General features: G+C 48.5%; 1 protein-coding gene across 2 annotated transcripts; it reads left to right on the top strand.

The window, feature by feature from the left end:
* The first annotated feature begins 220 nt into the window (after window positions 1–220).
* LOC143011024 (electrogenic sodium bicarbonate cotransporter 1-like) lies at window positions 221–25,182 on the top strand. Of its 2 annotated transcripts, none has more exons than XM_076163674.1 (26): window positions 221–619; window positions 4,450–4,523; window positions 5,171–5,347; window positions 9,327–9,459; window positions 11,312–11,472; window positions 11,635–11,814; window positions 13,055–13,131; window positions 13,984–14,141; window positions 14,242–14,329; window positions 14,974–15,128; window positions 15,244–15,363; window positions 15,612–15,786; window positions 17,284–17,417; window positions 18,074–18,345; window positions 18,756–18,808; window positions 18,923–19,108; window positions 19,801–19,914; window positions 20,504–20,665; window positions 20,796–20,974; window positions 21,164–21,236; window positions 21,812–21,880; window positions 21,972–22,145; window positions 22,247–22,408; window positions 22,543–22,624; window positions 23,079–23,152; window positions 23,246–25,182. In XM_076163674.1, the coding sequence occupies exons 1-25, from the start codon at window positions 600–602 to the stop codon at window positions 23,120–23,122; spliced, it is 3,222 nt and encodes a 1,073-aa protein (XP_076019789.1). In that variant the 5' UTR covers window positions 221–599; the 3' UTR covers window positions 23,123–23,152; window positions 23,246–25,182. The 2 variants fall into 2 exon arrangements, with proteins under 2 accessions (XP_076019789.1, XP_076019790.1); XM_076163675.1 differs by having other exon boundaries at window positions 23,079–23,156; window positions 23,246–23,360.
* The last annotated feature ends 508 nt before the right edge of the window (window positions 25,183–25,690 follow it).

The following is a 25,690-nucleotide window of genomic DNA, read 5'->3' as shown; positions in this document are numbered from 1 at the left end:
GTTTTAAACTATTTTTGACGTGTATGTGTCATTTTCACCCAAATCCCGTTTGATAAATAACGACAATTTGGACAGTTTTCTCGTCTTTCTTGGAACGATGGGAAAAGTTTTGTCAGTGCGAGATTTAAAGCGCCACCCATGCGTAACGCGTAAAGGCTCCCTCCTCCACGCGCGCCCTCCACCCCCCGCGGTTGCGTCACGTCACGCAGGAGGAGGGATGACACTTGAAATATGGAAAAACACGCCGCGCTCCACGGCTCTTCACGCGCTCGCGGTCGAACTCCAAACGAGAACTCCTTCTTCTTCTTCTCCTCCAACATGTTCTCGCGGCGTTCCAAGGCAGACTAGCGCGGTACGAAGAAGACCGCGTCCCCGTCTCTTCTGGAGTCACTTTGTTAAATTGAGCTGAAGAAGGAGCCGTTTAAGTTCCTCCTCGCCAGTTAGCGTTAGTAGAGTTCGACGAGGGCGCATTTTTATTTTCTCTTTGCTTTTTTTGTTGTTGAAGGTAGCCACGTTGCAAACCGAAGAAGTAGCTGAGAAACAAACATACAGGTCCGCTGCTGGACGCCGACTCGCTCCCTCGTTTGAAGTTTGGCAAGATGAGTTCCGACAAAAACAAGTGAGTAAACTTGTCTTTCTTTGGTTTTCTCAACTGAAACTCAGCTTCGTGCAGGATGCGGCGTTCAAGTACGCGCGTTTGCCGACGAAACCATGGTAATTAGTTATCAGGTGAGTGAGGGACGCATTCATTTACTCCCCCTCGCTTAATTATGCACCGTGTTTGTGCGTAAATGTCTTTTTTTAACGACTTGTATGCTCCCCAGCCGTCACAACTCCAGTCAATGTTTATCGACAACGAGTTATTCCACTATTAATCATTTATCCAACGTGTTAATTCATTTTAAACAGCAGAATATAGACGCAAGCGTGGCGGATAAGCACTCGATAATCTTTTTTCCTAGAAGCTGTCGGTATCAATTAGACAGACCTGCGCTCAGGACAGCACACACATACACACACGCACGGACGGACGCACGTACGTAGCGAAACCTTATCAATAAGGCGTTTGTGATCGTTTATCAAAGTGTCGTTTCCACTGTAAAATACCCACTTTCAGCGTGTGCGCCTCTATTGCGCAATGACGCTGGACGCCAGAGCTGAAACAAAGTAGACTTCAGTTTGTAACTCACAAGGGGGATTTAAGGGGTTGGATGTACTTTTCCTCACTTTTCTGTCAATCTACAACCAGACTGCCCACCATTGTCTCATGTCTGGACCTCAGTATGTTTACTAGTCATCCTCCTCCACATGGCAAATGGTGAAATCAAGCCTGACAGATGCTCTCAGGCATTTGTCACGGGTGATAGAGTCCCACACCCATATTTCTCTTAGCTGCATAAACTATAAATGTCTAATTTGTTTCCTTGTTCTTTGAGTGTTTTTTCTTTTGTAGTGATTATGAAATCGTATAAGCGATGGCGAAATGCTTTTCAGACAAGAATGGCTCCGATTGATCACTGTAGCTCTTCCTCTTTTGAGCAATTACTTTACTGACTTGGAATCCTGTTGGACATGAATGGTCTTTTGTCCGCTGCTGACTGATGTGTGCAACCAGGCAACCATTTCCTCATATCTGTACCAAGGAGAAAAGTTCACATGTCGACCCGCTCGAGCCCCCTCGCTCCCATCGCCCTCCCTGATGCCGCGTCATGCAGAGGCCACCCGCCTCATGGGTGCACCTGACTGGTGGGATTGGATGATGTCAGTCTGTAAAGGGATGGGGATGATCCCTGATCCTCCACCGCTGATCCCGGCTCCTCACACACGCACACACGCAAGCAGCCCCCGTCAGGTCACCGAGAGCGGGAGCCAAGTTAGACATTCACCAGCCGGAGATGGACACAGCTGGTTGTGCTGACCTTCCCCCGGCCGCCATTGATTAATCAGACGCAAGAAGTCGTAGCAGCAGGAAATGAAACGGAGCCTTTCCAGGAGATTTCCAGTATTTACAATGACCTGAACAAGGATTCTTGGTATCTTACCTCAAGCCTCCATGTGTTTAGATACACACGAGAAAGAGACTCGGTGTTTGCTGAATGCATTCTCAATAGTTTGGGTATTTCAGACAAATATAATTTTTGCAGTAAACCTATAATAAAGTAGAGTAAGTATCACCGCGGTAACTGTTACTAGCACAAATCACCTAAGTAACCTTTCTGTGTTGTGTTCATGTAGGGTAATGGTAATTTCACTAGCTTTGCATGGCCTGAACAGAGCCTAACTGTTTAAAAATCTGTGTTTAAACTCTAAACACACCTGGGATGTTCTCCGGTGTGTGTGTGTGTGTGTGTGTGTGTGTGTGTGTGTGTGTGTGTGTGTGTGTGTGTGTGTGTGTGTGTGTGTGTGTGTGTGTGTGTGTGTGTGTGTGTGTGTGTGTGTGTGTGTGTGTGTGTGTGTGTGTGTGTGTGTGTGTGTGTGTGTGTGTGTGTGTGTGTGTGAGAGACCCTGCAGCATGCTCCTCTTCCTCATATAAGGGGCTCCCTACAGGAGTGCTCTGCATGGAATGATTAACATGGCTCTGTGGACTTGGTATAGAGGCAGTAAACCTGAAACCCGAGCCTCCTTTGCTACCCTGTGTGTCCGGCGATGTTCTGATGGCCGCTCTCACTGTGTTACATGACCCCGTCGCCAAGCGTGCGTGCCATCACACACATTTGGTGCTTGGTTCAATACTAAATCATCTTTCCCTCTTGATTTTAGATCTCTCTATTTGATTTGAATGTAGTTTCCCGAGGCAGCTCCTGCTCAAAATGTCACTTCAGGCTGTTTCGCTGGAACGTCACTAAAGAAAATAGTACGGCCGCCTGAAGCCGCCGTCCAAATGTTTACTGCGGAGCGACAAGTTCATTTGGTTAAACGCTGTGTCTGAACTCATAAACCTTTTTCTTTTTTGGAAGGCACAATGGATGACAAAAGCGAGGCACAGAGGCTAGTCTTGGTTATTAGCGTTGCCTGTGAACCTGGCACCAGGCCCAGGCCACTCCCCATCCCTTGTTTGATCTCCTCGCCGGTGGTTCAACATGAGGCCCGCTGCTATCAGTGTCGTGCTTCTATCTCTCCCAAGGCCAGATATGAAGTCCACAGGGGGAAATGCAGAGGAGCTTTCGCCGCAATTACCCCCAAACCTTTCCTTCCTATCCTTCCTGAATTTGTTTATTTGGCAGCTTGTGTCCCCTTCGCATCATCTAACGAGCGGCATCCTCTCCTCCTCCCCCCTCCTCCCCTTCGCCCCCCGGTAAGGCATTTGTGCAGCGGGACTTGGAAACGGTCTGCGTATGGCTGAACGATTAACTTCGCCGGGATGCTTACATAGGCTCCTCAGGACAATATGGAGGAAAACGTACGACTGAGTTTATGTCCACACAGGTAATCCAACCTGTTGTTACGGAAACATAACGCTCTACATCGTCGGCCACGTCCCGCTTTTACGGCCTGTGTGCTCGTGCTTTTTTGCCCGACTGGAGGAGCCGCATTCCACTTCCCGGCCTCCAGGAAGGTTGAAAGCCTTAAAGGAAAGTCCAGGTCACGCCAATCCCTGACATTCGGGGAAGGAAGTGAAGGCAAGAACGTCCACGAAGATTCCACACAACAGTGAGCCTATTGTGAACCTATTTGCCTACCTCCATTGTCAATGTGGGTGGATGATTAAAAGGACATTGACATGTCTTACTCATGCTACACAAATGAGGTCATTATCATTATCATTATTATTATCATTACATTAAAGCTTGCAACATTAACTGGTTCCTGCAATGTTGTCGTTTTGGCGTCGCTCCACCTTTCGATGCGTAAGAGGGCACGGAAATCCATGGGACCGGTGCGGTTATTGTGAAGCTTTGTCTGTCAACTTGTATTGTTGCGCCACAATAAGAGTTTGACAAGTCCACAATAAGGGAGAACTGGCCTGCTGGGATAATATGCGGCAGTGTGGGTGTTTGGAAGGAAATCATTGCGAGGATTGTGTTTCATAGTGACCAGAGTTTGACTCTGTGGGCCATAAAGTTGGGCTTTGAATGAAAACTTGGTAGCTATTGTTGGGCCTCATAGGCTGCACTCTTTCGCAGTTGAATCTATGGAAGTGTCGCACGTCTGACTGTCATTCATTTGGTTTTGTTTAGTCACTCTGGCAGTCTGTATGCGTCTCAGGAGCGAGAGTGAGTGACGCGTGGCTCGGCGTCACTCACAGCCACATTCCCCCTCAGCGGTCGACCCAAACTGTCCCCTAATAGCATGTTTGTGAACCACTGTACAAATCTCTTCCTCTTCTGTGGAGAAGACGTTCTCTTTCAACGGAGCCGGAGTGAGACGCACGTGTCTCATCACCTCGTTCTCTACACTCCAATGTGTGTTCTTCCTGATTTAGTGCTCATTTCCTCCTTTTCTTTGCAGAGTGGAGGATGAAGCGGTGTTGGACCGAGGGGCGGCCTTTGTCAAACACGTCTGCGACGAAGAGGAGGTGGAAGGTGAGACCGCGGCACGAGCGCATTTCAGTCTTGTTACGCTCGCACTGAAACACGACACGGTCTAGTTCTTAGTGTTGACTGACGGTAAAGACGCTCGCTGGAAACGCCCACATGGATTTGCCCAGACAGTCACCGACACTTGCGACACATGCACACAAAGGATAACCTCAGGCATGTTTGTGTGTGTGTGTGCAGCAGCTGAAAGATCCTCTACTTCCCTGTATGAATGTGTGGCGTGCGCACTGTTGCCGACCACAGGATAGTTATGGGAATGTGCCTTTTATTTCTAAGTGGGACTGCGTGTGAAGTTCTCTCTCTCAAATGATTTCCTGGGCACATTAAGTCACCATTTCCTGTATGAGCTGCTGTGTAGGAAGTCGTTGGCACTCATGTCTGAGGGTGAGATGTATCTCTTCCTGATTGGGAAATGAACAAAAAAACACAAATAATCTCTAAGTATTTGTTTTTAAGTACTTTAAAAGCCCAAAACAAATTGGCAAGTGGCCTCCTTGTGTTTGCCGATATTTCCTGCCATATTCCACTATTTCTCGGGAGAAATCCCCCCCCCCCCCGGTTTCCCAGATGTCGGGGATTACAAGCATGAAGGATTAACGTAAATTCATTTCCTTCCCTTCCCTTTGCTGCAGGTCACCACACCGTGTACATTGGCGTGCACGTGCCCAAGAGCTACCACCGGAGGAGACGCCACAGACGCAAGTCCAGCCACAAGGAGAGGCGGGAGCGGTCCGACCACGGCGCCGAGGGAAGCAAGTCGGACGGGGAGACGGCTGACGAAGGCGTCGCCAACATCCTGAAACCTCTCAGTGAGTCCTCGCACTCTAATCGCTGATTCATTAACCGGCGTGCGTTATATAATTTATTAGACACACACAATAAATCAATGTGGAGATATCGGTGAGGACAGTTTGGGTGAAGGCCAGCAGGACTCGCAGATAATCGCAGTCCACAGCAGTTAAGGAGGCGGCCATTGAAATCCAGAAGGCCAGAAACCTGCACTTACACAATTAAGACCTGAATCCATCTGGTAGTATCTGAGATGAGGGTCGGCACAGTACTGTGCTGGTGCGTGTGGTGTTGGGCAAGATGTTCTTGTGAGGAAGTGAGCAGCTTTCGGAGCCAAAGGCGGGCGGCACCAAGAGCAGCGCGGTGCAGGATGTTGCTCAACCGCAACATGCAGAGAGTAGCTATGACATCACGCCGCATGTGAAAGAACCTAGCGGAGAGCCTCGACACACCGAGATGCAAACCGAACGCACGCGGATTTAAAGATATAAGTCGGGAGCAGGATGTAAGGAATGACACCAGATGTCCCCGGGAGTTTTACGGAAGCTTTTATTTATTTATTTATTTTTTTTAAGTAACGCGGTGGAGAAACATTAATCCTCAGATCATTGTCTTATAGCGGTTAAGCCGCGCGTCCTCGAACACACACAGCAAGACGGAAATCTGCAGGAACACCAAAAGCCATCCGTGTGTTGTGGTGAATCAGCCCTGCAACAGGACGGGGATCCCCCGCGGTGACATTCTTAGGCCGCTAATGAGTGGCGCAGCGCTCTCACGCCTCAGAAATAGATCACAAAATACTATAATCCCTATAAAAACTATTTGGAAGGCACCTTTAATATGGCACCGGCTGGAAAAGGGCTCCCGCTTTTCTCTTTCACCGTTCATTACCGACACTGAGGTAACCATTAAGGTATCAACACGGATTGGGTGACTTGGGGGGGGTAAGGGATTTGCTTCGCCCAGCTTGTCGGGGCATGTGTTGAAGACGACGCCCCCCACCCCCTTTGTTGAAGCCCGTCGTCAAACAAGACACGAGCTTGGTGTGTGTGTGTGGGAGGGGGGTGGGGGGTAGGAGGAAAACAAGCCGAGGATGGTGGCGAAACACCGACACTGGTCACCGATTACGCTCAAGGTCGAGGCAAGAGCACGTGCAAAGATCGTCGTCGCGGGCTGTTACCTTTTACGCCGTTGCCTGGCACGCCGCCCAGATTGGCAATTATTGTAGAGTAATCGTAGAGTGGGAGTTGTTCTATTACGATTCTGAAGAGTTGAAAGAAGCAACGTTTAAGAACCGTTCAGAAAATTTGGATCGGCAAATGCGTTCACGTCGACGGCACGCTAAGGCTAGACGACATGAGCTGCAGCATAAACAAGGAAACAGGTTGAAGTTAAACCTTAGCGTAAGAGTATCGTGCTTCAAACTGGACGGGGGGGGGGGGTTTAAGAAAAGTGGTCGTCTCGCACCTTTTCTGCTCGCCGTGGCATTAAGTTGAGCGCTGCAGCAGCAGCAGACGGGTACTTGAGTAAATCCCGTCGCCCTCCCGCCTCCTCTCCTCTGACTCCCACTCGTGTAATCCCTCCATCATTACGCCTCAAACCCTGGTTGTTCTGGTCGCTTAGTCATAAGAAGACACGACGACGCGGCCCCCCGATATGCTGCGTCAGGCACGTTCGTCTGTAAATGTCCAGAACGTATGGGGGATTCAGTCCTGGAGCCAATTGGTGTACGTTCGCGTTCTGTTGGAGAACTGCAGTTGCAATGTCGTGCTCCGTCTCAGCTAATGCATAAAATATGACCTTTCCTCCTTGAGCCCATTTGGGATGACGTGGAGTAAACGCCCCCCTCTTTACCCTGTAGCATTTTAAACGTGTGTGTGTACGATCCAAACACGGCAACACTCATAAACGCAAACACCGCCGTCGGCTGCCTGCAGCTGTAAATCAACAGATCTGGCAGCCGTTCTGAAACGCAGTAGCGCCGTTTGAGCCTCGCAGTGAACCCTTCTTCGTATGCCCCCAACAAACGTACACAAACGCACACAAACAAACACTCTCCCGTCTTCTATCCCTCCGTTTCGTATCGCTGCAGAAGTTCTGAGGTGTAAACAAGTTTCTCGTAAGGTTGAGAGGAAGGGCAGACTTCAATCAATGATGAAACCGGAGTTGCCACTGTTGGGATAAACACTCGAGCCGCCGCAGCACTTGCGCGTACGAATTTGACCAAACGTCAAGGGGGGGGTTTGATACGCAGCAGACGGTGCCACAACTGCAAACACAAAACACTCCTAGACAGCGTATCGGAAACCTCCACCGGCTGGTTTTTCCACTGTTTTCCCTCCATCTAAATCCCCCTTAATCCTGTTGCTTCTGTCAAAACCCAGTCGACCTGTACACTCAGAAGTTGTGTGCAACAACAACAAAGCCCCGGTTTTCCATTGATGGCGGCAGGTGCGAGACGGGAACAGGGTTGTATACACCAAGCGTGTCGGCCAAGTGTCGCGTTTAAAGAGTAGAGTCTGGAGAGTTCGTTGGAGCGGCAAAGGCCCCTCGGACGAAGGGTGGGGACGTCTGTGTCCCAGTTTCTGTCCAACTATAGATGTTTACACTACACAAACATTTTCGAAATTTCCAGGATCCCGAGGTTCGTTCCCTGCTTGAGATTCGGTGTCTTATCGTTGCTCTATTCCCCTGCGACTCTGCCCGGTTGTGCTGCATCGGGATTAAACGGTCACGTTGTCGAGGGACGATGACCTTTTTTTAGAATCCCAACAGTGGCCAGATCAATAAGGAAGCCGCAGTAATAGCCCGCACGGCTTAGTTCCGCTTTGTCACAGTTGCACAACCGTTCCCGATGTAGACGAGCGCCAGGGCCTCGACATCTTAAGACGGAGAGCGGATCGATCGGCAGAGCGGGCACAGGTCGAACCCGGGTTAGCAAATGTTGCGACACCCTCTGTGACGCCAAGACAAAATTTTGAGGAGAAGCTCTTCCTCTTGACGAAGGCGCGCGATCAAAGCGTTTCCTTTCCCCTGGAATTCCATCGCCGTTCTCATGGGGTTCAATTTCTCCGGCACAATGCGCGTCTGTCACAGATCGCATACACAGCGGCGTCTATCATAGAACTATTACTAAGGAAAGGTGAAGGTTTGCGTTTACGATCTATTTTATTCCAACATCATCTGATTTGCACTTCAGTCAGACCGACAGATGCACTTAGGTTAATAATGGGAGCACACATGAAGATAAAAATGATGGCACTTGATTATAAAACCTTGATTTGTTAAATATTGAACACTTTATTGCGCTGTAATTTGCCGTCTGTGGACTTTTGTCTTCCCGGGTAACTAGGGGATTGCATCATTCCTTGACTGAGAAGTTTCCGTGCACGTTTGCCAAGAGATTCTTGGATCAGTTTGTGTACAGCAGAAGTTTAGCTGTAGTTTTTAAAGCAGAATTCATGTTTAAAGCCCCTACAGGTGTTCAGACGGCAAGTGAAAACGCCCGAAGAAGAGCGTTTTGTCCTCCGACGAAGCTGCTGCAGGCTCTGACCGTTACTTTAACTTCAAACCTGCACTGAATGTAAAAATCGATCGTCTGCAACACTTTTTACCACACGGCAGCTTTTGATCGAGTCCAGAGAGTCGAGGACAGCTTCTCTTTCCGATCCTGTGGAAATGAGCCAAGGGGTGAGACCCGTAGGCGTCCGCCCGCGTACACTCATTGGCTCGTTGTGGAGAACACGGAACACACACATTATCAATTCAGGCGGCAATAGAAACCTACCACCTCTTCGAAGGCCAACCACCTCCTTGTCTCTGTAATTGATTTACTGCCCAATCAGCCAGTATGTCTGAAGATGATGCTCTAAACTGTCTGAACTAAGTGTTATTGTGTAACAACATGACGTCCTAGTTTTGTTCCACGCACACATTTGCTTGTAGCTTTTCTGACAAATCTCACCGGCTCTCCGCTCCTCTCCCCCCGCTTCTCCTCAGTTTCCCCAGCCGAGAGGATCCGCTTCATTCTCGGCGAGGAGGACGATGGGCCCCCGCCTCCCCAGCTCTTCACCGAGCTGGACGAGCTGCTGTCCGTGGACGGGCAGGAGATGGAGTGGAAGGAGACGGCCAGGTGAGGACCGCCTTTATACGCCCGCCCCGTCTTATCTCGGCGTCATCATTTACATTACGACTTGAGTCAGCTGTGTTTACGTCCGGCTAAGTGTTTCCTGCTCCAGGCTCCCCGACTTGGGACGGAACACATCCCCCCTGTGAATATGATTGTGTTCCCTCTGCGTGCAGGGAAATAGGTCGCATTGGAGTGAACTCCCAGTCCCGTCTTATCAGATGGGGGGGGGGGGGGTTTGTAGTACCTGCTCTGTGAGAGGAGGAAGCCGTTCCAACTCCCACATGGCCGGAATGAAACGTAATGTTACAGTTGGCTCTGGAACGCGCCAGATCACACGTCGAGCCTTAGAAAGCACGAAGCTGGACGGTCCATTTTGTCCAAAGTACCCGTTGCATTGTTCTGTACAAACTGCTTTTTGTGCGTGACTCACGAAAGCGGGCGGCAATCGCCACGGCGAAGAGGAAGACGTGAACGCCTTGTAGCTGAAGCAGTTTTCTTCAAATCAGCCAGAATTGTGTTTCTCCTTTTTTAATCCTGACAATTTGATGGTCACAGCTCTGTTTTCATTCCATTTTGCAGCTGCTTGAATGAATTGGAAAATAATTTGACGTATTGTTTCGATGCAGGCTTACGCATTGTTGATGTTTAAGGCCGAGAAATGATTTACTTGGCAAGAAAAAGGGCCTTGAAGTTCCCCTTCAGATCTGTGGTCCCTCACGTCTGCTCCTTGACAAAGTTTAACCTTTGCGTCCTCGCGCCGTAATAAGTAATTTGTAACCTGATCACATTCTCCCTTTGGACACCGAGTAACACAGACGCACAGAAGCATTGGCAGACTCGTGATGAACATATTTCTCTTCCCCTTTAATTCACCAATTCCTTGTCGTCAAGACGGCCGGGCCAAGACGTGTGGCCCGCAGCCAGGTGTGTGTGTGTGTGTGTGTGTGTGTGTAGGGGGGTGGGACACTCTATCCCCGGAGGAAACCCCATCCTCGGGCCCCAGGAGAATGGCTCTTTTGTAACGGAGACATGGAGGCGTCGTTATGAAGGAGACAAACGCTGCCCTCAGCCTTACCTCTAAGGTTTACTTATCCGCGCCGTTAACGGCGTCTCCCTCGGCGTTCAGCTTACAAGGTTCAGCCACGAGCGCAACTTTGTCGTGGTGGCGCCGCATATTTTTCGCCAGCGCAGTGGTTCATTTACGATCTCCAAGCCGTCCTGCGTCCCCTATGCGTGTGCTGAGCTGTGACCAGGGGAAGACACGGAAGGGTTGTTTAGTAAAGAAAAGAGAAGCCTCCTCGTCATGGCCCATATTTGTATTCTGATATTAAAGTTGCTTTATTTGCTTTCATTTCAATTCTGCAGTGACCTTGACCGGCAGTAAAACAGTTCGGGGGAGAGAAGAAACGATTACATTCCTCCAGCTTTGATTCTGAGACTTGTCTTTGTTGATTTAGCCGTCCAAAGCGACACATTTGTTTAGATGTTTCATATTGTGATGCTGCGAGGAGGATTTCTTCCATCTGTTGAAGCCATCATTTCCTCTCGTCTTGTTTGTTCAGTGGCGAGACAGACACCGCTGATCTCCACCTCGCTTAGGCATTCATAATATTACAATATAATGCCTCTCCGGGGCATTGAATGTTGTCTTTATTTTGTATGTCAGCCGTCGGGGTTTCGGCGTCTCGTGTTGCAATCAAAGCAAAGCCGGCGTAGAGCAGATGCCATTGAATCCGGGCTTATCAGGGAAACCGGCCGTTTGTGTTTTATTAAAGTCTGCCGGCGACGTCGGGAGAGTTCGGCTTTATTGGAAAAAAGTCCCGACGTTCTCCCTCTCCGTCTGCCTCTTTCCCAGGTGGATCAAATTTGAGGAGAAGGTGGAGAAGGGCGGCGAGCGCTGGAGCAAACCTCACGTGGCCACGCTGGCGCTGCACAGCTTAATGGAACTCAAGTCCTGCATCGAGAAGGGCACCGTCATGCTGGACCTGGAGGCCTCCACGCTGCCGCAGGTTGTCGGTAAGCCAGAATTCACGTGTGTGTGTGTGTGTGTGTACGTGTCAGGAGACGGATCTGGCAGGCTAAAACATTTGCTTTAACAGAGGAATCCATTGATGGTGAAGTGCAGCATCTTTACATCTGCCTCATGTCTATCAATCTTCCTCCTCCTCCTTCCGGCAGAGGAGATCACGGACAACCAGATCGAGAGCGGCATGCTGAAGCCTGAGCTGAAGGAGAAGGTGGTGTACACGCTGCTGCGCAAGCACCGGCACCAGACCAAGAAGTCCAACCTGCGCTCCCTGGCGGATATCGGAAAGACGGTTTCCAGTGCAAGTAGGCTGTTTACCAACCAGGAGAACGGTAATGTGGAAGCCAGTTTGGTGCGGCCTCTTTTATCCAACCCGATTACTTCAATCATCTCCCTTTGATCACCGTGACGTCTAACCTACATGGGGTATTATTGGCTATCAGGGCCACGGCGTGAACCGCTGTGATCACGAAGGGGAAACTGGTCCATTTACTTGATTTTAAAGAACTAAAATAAGCATGGTGGCGTGTCCCGCATGTTTGGAACATGGAATCCTTCCTTAAATATATGTAATATACAATACGAATGTATTTGCTAACCAATAATAACCCCTACTAAGTTGATTGATTTGAATTGTAGCCGATTTGTTTTTGTGCAAATGTTTGTATACGAACACATCTGCAAACTTTAACTCTTCCTGTCCTCTGATTTCCGACGTCTTAACACCGTCTGCCCCCCTGGATCATGTTTCTAATGCGACTCACACTTCTTTTCCTCCTTGTCTCTCTCTTTCCCTCTCTCTCTCTCCCTCTCTCTCTCTGCTGTTCCCATCTGTCCTCGTTTTCTCCCTCTCTCTCTCTCTCTCTCTCTTCCGCCGTCTCCGACTTCCTGCTTCTGCGGTGTTGATAGCACGCAACCCCCTCGAGCACCCTGTGCCTTGTTTAACCCCTCAAGAAGAGGAACCACGTGGGGCGGTCAGGAGGAGCTCCAGCCTGGGATACCTCTGTAAGTGAGGTCACGGCATAGTTGGAACGCTAGTGATGTGGCTGTAGAAAGTAGAAGTTGATATTATGCAGATTAGATACATACAGATTAGAATAACTTTCTACTTTTAGTTTGTGTAGTGGATTTGTTGTTTTGGCCACAGAGAGGCTACATGCCCGTATTCCTTAACAAACACTAATGGGGAGTAAATGGACTGGACCGGCTGCATCATACTGGACCGAGTCCTTTTAGGTTCCACAACAGAACCCCGAGTTTGGGCCGTTACTCACGCTTTTGTTTGGCAAACACAATTCGGCCGTTTACATTCTTATATTCTTGGCAGATGACGTGTCAGTGTGTGTTTCTTAGCAGAGGCCCGTAGCACAGCTGTGTATCCCAGCTCCCTGCGAGTATCCCGCCTGGCGTTAGTCCGTGCCACATTTAGCCACGTCCTGATGTTTCTGGCTTCCTTCATCCGCTTTCCTGGGTGCCTTCTTTCTTTTTTTTTTCTTCCTGCCACCTCTTTCTCTGCCAAACGTGTCTCTCAAAGGCCCTCGTCTCATCCCGTAAACTCTCTCACTTGTCCAGGTAGCCCAACCACCGCCCATCGAAACCTCACCTCCAACAGCCTGAGCGACTTCTCTGACAAACCAGAAAAGGATCAGGTACTGTGTCAAAGAGCTTTTGTATTCATTTGTGCAGCCCGGATTGACTCGAGCCCACTTTTGTGGCTGAAAGCCCGACACTTCAGCTCTCCATTCACAAAGCGGCGCTATGCGGGGTCGCGTGTGTGTGTGTGCATGAGCTCGTGAGAGCAAAGGACAAAACTTATGAGGCACGCATAGTGATGGATATGACCCCAGGCCGGCTCGGCTCTGTGCAGCAACAATGCACCGTCTGTCTTTATTGTGCATGTTTCTATATATAAACGTCTTACAAATGTGAGTAGGCCGTGCGGTCCACAGATCCTCTGGGAGTGGAGAGCTGACTCTGTCCGCTTCCAGACGTGTCTGGTTAACGATCAGCTCACTGTGGGTAAAGTGTAACTACAGGAATTACACTCACAGTAATGGCTAATGAAAGTGCCGATTTGTGAAGTTGTTCGGCCTTTGACATGACACAAAGGTTTAAGTTAATGATCTCCACACACATGAGACTTTTTATTTACGTGCATTTGTATTTCATGTCTTACTTCCATTCACGATTCGGTTTTATGTTCTGCTCTTTGCCCTTTTACTTTATTCATCTTTGTCTTCCACTTATCCGTCAATTTACCAGCAAGTATGTTTTTTTTTATTCAAGGTCTTGCTGAAGTGCTTTTCTGTTCTCTTTTTATTGCTATTTTATTTAATCCAGCAGTAAAAATGTCTCATAAAGTCAACCAGTGCAGCACATGGTTGTAGGCTCTACAACAATACGTCAGCCTTGTCCTTGTGATTCCCACACGTTGTCACATTGAAGCTTCTCATTCATTCAGTCGTCCCTAACAATGCCGCCTGTCATTCTCTCTCTGCCAGCTGAAGAATAAGTTCATGAAGAAACTCCCCCGCGATGCCGAAGCGTCCAACGTGCTGGTCGGCGAGGTCGACTTCTTGGAAACTCCCTTTGTGGCGTTTGTCCGTCTGCAGCAGGCCGTCATAATGGGGGCCCTGACCGAGGTCCCCGTGCCCACCAGGTAGAACATCAGACGCACATCATCGCCGCCGAAGAGGCTTTCACGAGCTTGAACTCAAACTTATAACGACAAATATCCCGTTTTCCCCCTCTTTTCACAGATTTCTGTTTGTTCTGCTCGGCCCCAAAGGCAAAGCGAAGGCCTACCACGAGATCGGACGAGCCATCGCCACCCTCATGTCGGACGAGGTACACAAGCAGCTGTGTGGGAACGCTCACGGAGCCTAAGCGGGGAGATTTGTCTTGTTTGTATGCGAGGCAGCTGTACTTGTATTTAGGATTATCTTAACCACCGAAGAGCTTCTGCTCCTCAAATAACAGGTGCTGCCCGCTTCTAAAATTAATACTTGGGTTACAACATATACAGCCTCAGCCCAACGAGATCCTTGAGCTACATGTTGCATCATGGCGCCGACCAATATTGTCATGTTGCGCTTTTCTACACGCAAATTAACCCCTGTGTGTTGTGGCGGGACGTAAACACTCCAGAGCACCTGGCCTGCAGATTCCCACAGGCCTCGGCGCTGCACGGCGTTGTTTTTGTGTATCGACACGGCGGGATCGGAATTTATTTTCTTTCCCTTTCCCAGAATTCCCTCACGTTGACCTTTTAAACGCTCGGCCCTCCCGTGACAGTTGTGCGCTTTATCAGAGTGTTTGTGTTGTTCTGCCATGTGGCCCTGGGATGCGAGATAGCGGCGGATGTTTGGCGCACATGGCGAAAGAGTGCCAAGCGCTCTTATTTGTTCCGATTTGTGTGTGTTTAGCAGTGAGTGATGGTAATTGTGCATTTTGTGTTTTTACCTCACGCTTGATTAACTGTTTGTCGGCAGATTTTCCACGACATCGCTTACAAAGCGAAGAACAGACAGGACCTGCTAGCAGGAATTGAAGAGTTCCTGGAGGAGGTCATCGTCCTGCCCCCGGGGGAGTGGGACCCTAACATCAGGATAGAGCCGCCCAAGTCTCTGCCCTCCGCCGACAAGAGGTCAGAGAGGTCAAAATGGCAAATGTTGAAAGATCATAATAGAGCTATTCTCTGAAGTCTTGCCTGGTAGGACAAGAGAACATTTCCTCACATGCCAATCGATACGTTTCCGCAGGAAAAACATGTATGCTGGAATAGAGTCGCCTCACATGAACGGGGACACTCCTCATGACGGGGGACACGGGGGAGAAGGAGGAGGACACAGCGTTGGGGAGGAGCTTCAGCGGACAGGAAGGTATGAAGGATTCCGTCAGTAGAACGTGCAAATGCAGCGATGAGATTATCGTCAGGGGAGATGAACGTGGATAACATGAAGAAGAAGTCATTCAATAATCCTGCATGCGAGGGAAAGAACCCCATGAGCACCTGGCGTGTAACGGCGCGTTGATGTTTCTGTTCAATGGAAACATTAACATGCGACGTGCGTAACATCATACGTGTGTGTTACATTACACAGTACACATTAACCCGCCCCGTTTGCAGGTTCTGCGGCGGCCTCGTCCTGGACATCAAGCGGAAGCTGCCCTTTTTCGCCAGCGACTTCTACGACGCGCTCAACATCCAGTCTCTGTCGGCCATCATGTTCATCTACCTTGGCACGGTCACCAACGCCATCACCTTTGGCGGCTTACTCGGAGACGCGACAGAAAGCATGCAGGTACGTTTAAGAGGTTTGTTCTCCCAGGCGTCCCACTTTTGGTTCCCGGAGCGCACAACAAAAACGCACATTAGCCCCATCCCCTCATGTCATCCTAAACGTTTCATAACTAAACAAACACATGAATTATGGTAAAGCAGCATAAAGTTTCCAATCTGTGTGTGGAGGCTGTTCTGATGTTTCTAATGTGGCCAAAATGGAATGTGTGTGTGTGTGTGTGGTGTAAAGTGGAGCAGCTGCGTGTGGCGAAGCGGAGGGGAGCCGTCCCGCAGGTGTTCCAGATCACGACTCTGCAAAGACCAGACTGTTTGTTTGGTTTGAGTGTTTTGCTTGAGGGGAACCAGTCTGTTAGTTTGTACCCCAGTTGGTTCCGAAGCGCCGGTAGGGGACGAGCGCCCTGCCGGCGGAAAGTCACCCAGCTGACTAAACTCAGACCTCAGGGGAAGAACATGAAGAAATTCCAGCTGGACATCTCAGAGTCTGGTCCCCGGGGAGACTGTTGCCGTCCTCTCATGGGGTCAGACATCATACTCGCGCAAAAAAAAGGCCTAAGAATGAACCCTGCCTGCGTACGAATTAACTCGCTCCTCTGTGTACAAACAGGATAAGAACTCTGCTAATAAGCCGTGTTGATGTTGAGCTCTAAGCCCGGCTCACTCCTGATCCATCTGTTACACCTGCTGTGGGGCCGGACAGTTGTACTGTACAGCGCATCGGCTCAGGTTTGTGTGTGTGTGTGTGTGTGTGTGTGTGTGTGGGTGTGTGTGGTTGTGTGTGTATGTGCGCACAGTGTTCAAATCTTGTCCAGCCAAGGCGTTGACCCAAGGTAAACACTTGGTGCGTCCGTCCCTGCGAAGGAGCTGGAACCTTGGCGACCTGCAGCACTCTGACCTCAGGGATTTAAATAACCCAGGATCCAGATTACTCGAGCCACTTGCAGCCCAGTCACGGCCTGCGTTTGCACCGACCCCTCCCCCCACACAGGAGTGAGCGCTTCTCAATCCCCGACCCCCCCCCCCCCCCCTTGTGCCTTCGCCTCCACACTGCCGAGGGAATCCCTGCACTCGTCTGACCTCGCTCACGGGCCTTTTCTCCCGTCAGCTGCGGGGATCTACTCGCTACTTTCCGCTTTGCGAACATTTTCACAGCGTTAGCATAAATGGCATAACATGAATGAAACTTAAAACAGGCCCGTCCTGACAGGCCTGACTGGCTGCTTTGCGGTGTGTGTATGTGTGTGCAGGCAAAACAAAGCTCGTTGCTGATGGTGCAGAATGATGTCACTGACCTATCGGCTCAGAAAGTGTTTGCGGTGGAAATTTGCATACGGCGGGGAAGAGTGCGTCTGATGAAACATTGTCTTTGCTTTTGTGGGTTAATTATTAATCCTTGCCTCTCTCTGTAAGAATGTGTCCTCTCGACCTGATGTCATGCCCCAACAAACTCCCACTAGGTCGCGTATAAAGCTTGTGTTCTGTGTGTGTGTGTGTGTGACAGGGGGTGTTGGAAAGCTTCCTAGGCACGGCGCTGTCAGGGGCGGTGTTCTGCCTGCTGTCCGGTCAGCCGCTCACCATCCTGAGCAGCACGGGCCCGGTGCTCGTCTTCGAAAGGCTCCTCTTCACCTTCAGCAAGTGAGTTGTCATTGTTCTCGTCCTCCTCCCCCCCCCTCTCTGATCTTGCATCTTTACTTTGGAATGAAGTGAAGTTGAGCAACAGCAGCATTGTTCCTTTTCGGTAAATGACTCGTTTGGAAAGTTCCGCCGCCTTTTGCCCTGTATTTATCTGTTTTACAGATACAGTGTCCATGTGCACCCTATATACAAAACACACACACACACACACACACGTGACCTTTAGTCACTCATATCCCCCATGCATTGTAAAACAAAAGATAAACAAAAGACCTCGCCTCTTATAACATTTGTGGCGTAAGATAGTCGAGATGTTTATTCAAATTGGTTCTCTTCCTCCTCCTCCTCCGGGCTCCCCTCTTGTGTCGGCCGCCGAGCGTCTTCTAGCATTACCAAGCACCAATCTGGCCATGTTCCATTATTAATAATTCAACTCTCATTTAATTTTACACTGCGAGTGAAGAAGGTTGAGGCTTGGATGTCACCCGCACACAAAAGGCCCGCCGGCTCGGCTGCCGCTCGCACGCCTCCGTCTCCCATCGGGCTCAATCCAGAAAGTCCGGGAGATTCTTGAGACGTATTGATTGAAAAGGTCTCTGAGGAATTGCGCACAGTTAACCCTTTGCCCCCCTCCCCCTCTCTGTGTAAACCCTCAGAGAGAACGGCTTCGACTACCTGGAGTTCCGGCTGTGGATCGGCCTGTGGTCGGCCTTCTTCTGTCTGGTGCTGGTGGCGACGGACGCCAGCTTCCTGGTGCAGTACTTCACCCGCTTCACCGAGGAAGGCTTCTCCGCCCTCATCAGCTTCATCTTCATCTACGACGCCTTCAAGAAGATGATCAAGCTGGCCCACCACAACCCCATAAACGCCATGTACGACCCGGAGCACATCACCCAGTACGACTGCCGCTGCATGCCGCCACCTGCCGGTATGTGGACGTTTAACCCCGGCGGGAATGGTACTCGCGACCAGATAACATGGGAAGATTAGGCGGTGTCGGAAGCAATCGGTGGCATTGTTAATTTGGAGTGCCATCAATATCTCTCTATCTTCACTCACTCAACTATTGATGTTAACCTCTGTATGTTAAAATGCGGCCGACTTCAATTCTGCCATATTTACACAGGAGAGACCGAAACGTTACTCGTGTGTTTCGGCCTCCAGATACCACTGTTTACTTTCTCAGCGGCCCTATCACTCGCCGGTTTCACGAGCGGCTGCCTGAGATTGTTTGGGACAAGACGTGCTGACACAGATTTCTCCATGATAGCGGCGCGATACCGCAACGTTGGAATTTCTCATTTTGTCAATTAGATAAAATTGTTTCTCCCTCAACAGGCAATTTGTCGGGAATCGACTTTGATGCCTCCTGGGCAAACAGTACCGACCTGGTATGTGTCCTTCAGTTCGGAGACTAGTTTCCATATTGCTTATTGTTGCTTGTCGCTCGTTGTTTTGTCTGCCGCCCCTTGTTTTAACGAATCTCGTTTTCCCGTGTCGCACAGTCGCCCAACGCCACCTGGGCGTCGCTGGGCAGAGATCAGTGCGTCCAGTACGGAGGCCTGCTGGTGGGAGAGGCGTGCGACTTCGTGCCCGACATCGCCCTCATGTCTTTCATCCTGTTCTTCGGCACCTACACCTGCTCCATGGCGCTGAAGAAGTTCAAGACCAGCCGCTTCTTCCCCACCACAGTGAGTGACGGCCCGCAACGCCGAGCCGAGCCGAGCAGATAAACAACTCCTGTTTTCCGAGTTTTGGCCCCGGTCCAGTGAAAAACACGGGTGAAACGTTTTGCTCCCGTGGTGCTCGGCACACACACAGCAAACTGTGACATTCTTAGTTTGGCTGAGGAGCTTGTGTGTTGGTGTGGGAAGGTCAGACTTCACTCGCTTCCTCCACCAAGACACTAAGAACGCCTTCCTGCTTGCTTGTGTTGTGAAATGTATGGAATTTGAGAGGATTTTAATAGGGTTAGGGTTAAATATGAGCAATTCTAGAACATATAGGCCTGAATTCTTAGACAGAGGCAGCATAACTATTCACTAAACATTCCACTTTTGCTTTAAGAAGTCAGTAACAAATCTCCTGTGCCGCCTAATCTCTGATTATAGTTTAGTTTGAATCCTTTCCGCCAAGCACAAGCAGTTATGGGATTCTGACTGTTTTAAAATGACTGTTTACTTATGACGAAAGGCAGATATGAATCACCCGCAGCACTTGTAGTAATAAAACAAACACACACACACACACACACTCAGCAAGGCGATATCTGCGATCCTCTGTGTAACTACAGATGTGTAACTTGAACAGGATGTAGATCGTTTGCCCGCCATTGCTGTAAATGTTAAGAGACTTAACCTGCTGCTGCCACCTTGTTCCCCAGGTGAGGAAGCTCATCAGCGACTTTGCCATCATCTTGACCATCTTCCTCTTCGTCGGCGTGGACGCCTTCGTCGGCGTGGACACCCCCAAGCTCATCGTGCCGAGTGAATTCAAGGTATTTGTCAGAGACGTCTCTTCTAACAGAAAAGTGATTCACGTCACCTCTAATCCCCGCTATGAGCTTCCTGCGACGCTGCGTTCTTTACACGGATTACCTTCCTTGTAGGAAGACAAAACCCCAGTCAGGTGCGGTTTGTCCCGATCACACTCACAATGATCTATTTTTTTCCCCTTAGTCCCTGTAATTCAGTGAAAAGCCTCGTATAATGCTTCCTTTGTTTGCCCGGGCAGTAAGCGGTAGATATTACCTGAAAACCAAGACGCGGCTCATTCTTTAAGCTTACCCGGGGCCTCAAATGCGCCCTTGGCCGCTCTGAAGGCCTCGCTCCCGACGCGGGACAAGGGAGCGACGGGGGGTAGAAGGCGAGGCGACATGCATCAAATAACAGCTCGATTATAGGCGATGTGAGAACACCGAGAGTCTGATAGCACAGAGGCAGCTTTGTTGCTTACGGACGCACCGGTGCTCCCAGTCTCAGCGCCAAGACTCAGGGATATGTAATGAAGTAACGGCTTCAATCGAGAGGTCATCATATCCTTGATTGAAACGTTTTTGTCCCTTTTTTCTTTCTTCTCCCTTCTAGCCCACGAGTCCACTGAGAGGCTGGTTCGTTGCTCCATTCGGGGGGAACCCTTGGTGGGTGTACCTGGCAGCCGCACTCCCCGCTCTGCTGGTCACCATCCTCATCTTCATGGACCAGCAGATCACCGCCGTCATCGTGAACAGGAAGGAGCACAAACTCAAGGTCAGGTTTTTCACATTCACCGTTAAGGAAGAGAGGAGCAGAGGGATACGTTATGTGTTATGATCGGCCTCCTCAAACGTCGGCTGTATACTTACTCTGGTTGATTACTAACCCTTAATTCCTCTCTCAGAAAGGGGCGGGCTATCACCTGGACCTGTTTTGGGTGGCCATCCTGATGATCATCTGCTCCTTCATGGGCCTGCCGTGGTACGTCGCCGCCACCGTCATCTCCATCGCCCACATCGACTCCCTGAAAATGGAGACGCAGACCTCGGCCCCCGGCGAGCAGCCCAAATTCCTGGGTGTCAGGTAAAAGGATGCAGCCTGCGAGGCGAGAATATTTATCTTCAACAAGTCATTCATTTGGGTTTAATGCAGAGATTGATCTTTGTAGGCGGATCACGGCTCCCAGCATTTTTCCATTTGAGTCTAGAAGATGAATTGTCTATGCAGAAATACATTTGTGTGTTTTTATTTTGTTCTTTTCCTCCAATCCAGAGAACAACGACTCACTGGTGTCTTGGTGTTCCTCCTCACGGGACTCTCAGTCTTCATGGCTCCCATCCTCAAGGTAGCTTTCAGATATCTCTTTAAATCCTCTGTGGAAATTTGGATTACCGTCCTGCTTTTTTTTTTTTTTTCCTTTTTTGGCGAAACTCCAGTCACCCTTCTTACATTTTGAATAATTTAAAATCGCTAAATCACCCGATTAAGACCTCCCATAGTTGAAGTAATGTGAGGTGAAATAAGCATGTTCTTCAGGGTTTAAGCTCAGATTGCATCTGAGCTCCTCCTCAAGTTTCCATTCCCTCACTAAGCTGCCTGGCAAAATGGGAAATCATCCAGTGGAGAATGTTGAAGCTGGAGCTCCCCCTTGTGGACAGAGATCACATTGCGCTCATCTTGTTGCTTCTTGTTGTGAGATGATGTTGTTCTGCATATCTCCTGCTAGATTTCGACTTAAATGAATTTTTGGTTGCAGTATGTGATCAACTAGTGGTCCAGTCTGTAAAAGTGGCAAAGGATAGCAGAAATAAACATTCTTATTTCATGAAAAGAGCTCTCGCAGAGGAAGATTTCTTTTTCTGTCTTTTACGTTTTACTACTACTACTGAAAAAAGATATTAAATTGGTTCTCTCCTTCAGTTCATCCCCATGCCTGTTCTGTACGGTGTGTTCCTCTACATGGGTGTGGCGTCTCTCAATGGTGTCCAGGTGAGCACACAGACTTCAAATGTATTACAAAGAAAATCCGAAACTGCTCCAGTATCTCCTCTTTAAACCCCCTCTGTCTGTGTCGTCTCAGTTCATGGATCGCCTGCAGCTGCTCCTGATGCCGGCCAAGCACCAGCCGGACCTGATCTACCTGCGCCACGTCCCCCAGAGACGCATCCACCTCTTCACCTTCATCCAGGTGCTCTGCCTCGCCCTCCTCTGGATCCTCAAGTCCACCGTGGCCGCCATCATCTTCCCCGTAATGGTGAGAGACGCCACATCAGTCCCTCGCGCCTCAACACAACACAAAGCTAAGATGCGGTGCGTTCTCCGTTGCGTGACGCCGACTCTTCCCTCTGTCCCCAGATCTTGGCTCTGGTCGCCGTCCGTAAGGCCATGGACTACGTGTTCTCCCAACACGACCTCAGCTACCTGGACGACGTCATCCCCGAGAAGGACAAGAAGAAGAAGGAGGACGACAAGAAGAAGAAAAAGAAGAAGGGCAGCATCGACAGTGAAATGGAGTTTGTGAGTAACCCGTGCTTTTGTTCTCCTCCGACCTGTTTTTTTACGTGTAGTACGCATATGTCGACACAGGACTTCCTCCGGCAGACGCCCCAAACGTGTCCGCAGGTGTTAACGCTGTCTCCCTCCTCCCACAGTCTGACTATCCCTACCATGACAATCCCCCCAGTATAAAAATCTCTATGGATATGATGGAGGAGGAGGATAAATCTTTGGATAGTGAGTACCGGCCAGGCTCCTGCTGCTGCCGCTCTGGCTTCGGCTGCTCAATCACTGCTGCTGCTTCTGTTTCCATTCACATCACGTCCTCTTCAAAGACATGTTTTATGTACTTTTAATGTGTTCTCCCTGTAAATCTCCATCTCCTCTTGCATGTTTTGATGTCACGACGGGACTCCAGCTTTTTTTCTACCTTTCTAATCCCCTCTAATCTCACACTAATCCTCCTTTTGCTTGATTTCCTGTGCTGTTATAACAAACGTTTAACACCAGCTAATCTTAAACCTGCTCTAATCTGCCCCCTTTTAACCACCAACTATGAACGAGTCTTGCTTGGTTGCTTTGCTGTTACATCTCTCATGCTTTGCCTTCACGCATCACTGAATGGAGCCTGTGACACTGACATTTACGGTCGTCTTTGTGTTTTTCTTTTCTCCCCCCCCCCCGTCTCTAGGAGAACAATCCCAGCCTTTCCTTAACGCACACTCACCGTGCTGAGCACTACTCGGAGTCTCCTACAGTGGCAGAGTGAGTGAGTGTCGGCTGCTTTTCCGCGTCGCATCACAACGCGTCTCGGCGACACGTAGTTGAAATCGTTGACATCTTTTTTTTCTCTTTCAGGCTTGAGAGAGATTCATATATGAAAGCGTTGCCTCAAATTCGAATTGACCTGGATCCCGAAGACACCGGACTCCTTTGGAAGAAGGGCTCAGAAACCGATCTGTGAACGATCCCACCAAAACGGAAGCGGCGACGTCCCCGACGCGCAACAAATCACCTTCATCCTCTCTTAAACAACCGTGTCGCTTTGTAAACGGAAGGTTTTAAATGTGAACGAGCTGGAAAATTGTCTTAATCGATTGTTGGAGATGGAAGTGAGCAAAAGGATTCCTCCAGGCCGCCTGAATGCATGTTTTTTTTTTTTCCTGTTTTTGTTCGAAAGATGTTCATTTCTTATTCATGATTGTATAAATAATTTATGCCACATTCAGTTAGATGTTTAGAATCAGTTTGAGAGTAATTACAACGCAGTCTCGCGCTGTGTCGCCGCACACGGATTCACACACATCCTGACCGGAGGATGTTTTTTGTTTCACTCCATTCGTACCCCGGAGTCGATTCCCGTTTTCCCCATCGTACTGTTTTATAGTATTTTTATATTCATTCTTAATTTTTAACTACTGGAATCATTTACGATTGAAGAATGTCAGAGGTACTGCAGCATTTCTGAGCGGTTATGCTTGATCAATTCTCCCGTGGTGAACAAAAAAGGGCTGCTCCGGGTCACTATCTCTTATTCATGGCCGTATACATGATCAAATGTCTATCTCAAGCTGTGTGTTCATTAAACGATGAGAGAATGGACTTCCAGCTCTGTAAGGTGTGATTGTGTTCACGTTATCCACACTGGAACAACATTAAATTGTGTTTTGTTTTTTTTTGTTTCGCATCAGCCAACAAATCCATTCATTATCCTCCTTTTCTTATTTATTGTATTTAAAGTTCTAGCAACATGTTTTGCTTTCAAATCCTCTTAATCATGATTCTATTATTTAAGTTCCCGCTTTGTACAACTTGGAGCGTCGTCTCTCTCTAGCTTGTATCCTCCCGTACATCTGTTCCCCATTTTGTTTGGGAACACATCTTCACTTTTGTTCCTTTTGCCCTTAACCAAGTTTGTTGGGGTTTTTTTGTGTCAACTTGCATTTTAAAGGGTAATTCCACCAAATTCATATTTTAGGTTCTGTCCATCCTGGATGCAGCACTCCTGTGACTACATGAATATAAATCAGAATGCAGATCTCAATACAATGTCATATTTCAGCACAATTTCAATTTTTCTGTTGTCATGTTTAAAGCCGTTAATGTGAGAATTCTGATGATTTTTCTTATGTAATCTTTTTTTTTTATTATCATTGCAAATCAACGATCAATCACTGTGAGGCAATGCTTCCATTCTTGGAAGAACTGCTGCTTTATACAAGTGTTTCACTTTAAAAACTGACATTTGCTGAGACAATCTTTATATTCAAATGTATCTTAGTGACCTCTCTCTCCTACATGTTCTGAATGGCTTGTGAATGCAGTAAAAGCAGCTTAATTCCAAGTCCATTCACGACATTTGTCTGAATTTTAACCTGTGAATGTACATCTGAATCATTATGCAATTTAAATAGTGAGTATCACTGAAGGACAAACACAATTGATACCGTTTCTGATTTGCAGTGCATTATTTATTCTTTATTACTAATAAAAAAAACAATCATGCAGCATTATGATGCAGCAGTCAACAAGACTGTTAAGAAGCTTTAAACCAAAACTCTGAAAGCACATCGTCTTCCACTGTGTTCTCCTTTAGGAAATGTGTCTGTGTTAAATGTGTATCTTGACTTTTCTTACTTTCTGGTTATGATTCCATGATTAATGTAAAATTCTAAATTTTGAAACCATTTTCTACAAGTATCTTTTAACCAAAGGTTTCTCAGAAAAAAAAGCCGAGATCAGTGGTGTTTTTTTTAAATGGAGTTTTGAATGAGCAATAAAACTGTTGGAATACATTCTCTTCTTTTTCTTTTAACACCGCCTCTTCATCTGCACGTGTCACTTCTTTGTTATCTGTGTTTACACTCAGGCCGTTTTGCTAGGTCGAAGTGTAAACCCATACCCGGAGGTGTGAGCTCGGTTACTTTGTGTGAATACAGACTCATTACAAAGAGTCAAAAATGGACAATCCGTATTTGCAAGATGATAGTTGCTACTGGCAGACATCCGATAAAAAGATTCTCTTCACAGTCGACCTGTTCACAGTGCTGATCTGATAAGTGCTGTCACTTAAACCCGGTTGTGTAAATTTGCCCAGAAATGGCTTAAAATTACTCCACGAACACTTTTCTTTTTTACTTCCTATGCTTATGGGAGGAACATCATGAGATAATTGGCTGACTCGTGACGTTCACACAGGTATGAATCATGATCAAATCAATCGCCGCTGCAGACATTCTGCTGCTCAATCTCACAGCAGAGATATGAGATACAGGCTGCATATTTTCCACAATGATCACAGGA

The sequence above is a fragment of the Genypterus blacodes genome, unplaced genomic scaffold (assembly GCF_046128005.1).
Source record: "Genypterus blacodes isolate CSIRO-AG114 ecotype Tasmania unplaced genomic scaffold, CSIRO-AGI_Gbla_v1 ptg000133l_1, whole genome shotgun sequence".
Taxonomy (NCBI): Eukaryota; Metazoa; Chordata; class Actinopteri; order Ophidiiformes; family Ophidiidae; genus Genypterus; species Genypterus blacodes.
The sequence above is the reverse complement of the archived record's forward strand: the minus strand, read 5'-3'. Positions and strand labels throughout refer to the sequence as shown.

Coding starts and splice junctions, on each gene's coding strand:
- LOC143011024 (XM_076163674.1), top strand. CDS start 600: ATGAGTTCCGACAAAAACAA. Junction 11,815..13,054: donor GTTTACCAACCAGGAGAACG/GTAATGTGGAAG, acceptor TCACTTGTCCAG/GTAGCCCAACCACCGCCCAT. Junction 13,132..13,983: donor ACAAACCAGAAAAGGATCAG/GTACTGTGTCAA, acceptor TCTCTCTGCCAG/CTGAAGAATAAGTTCATGAA.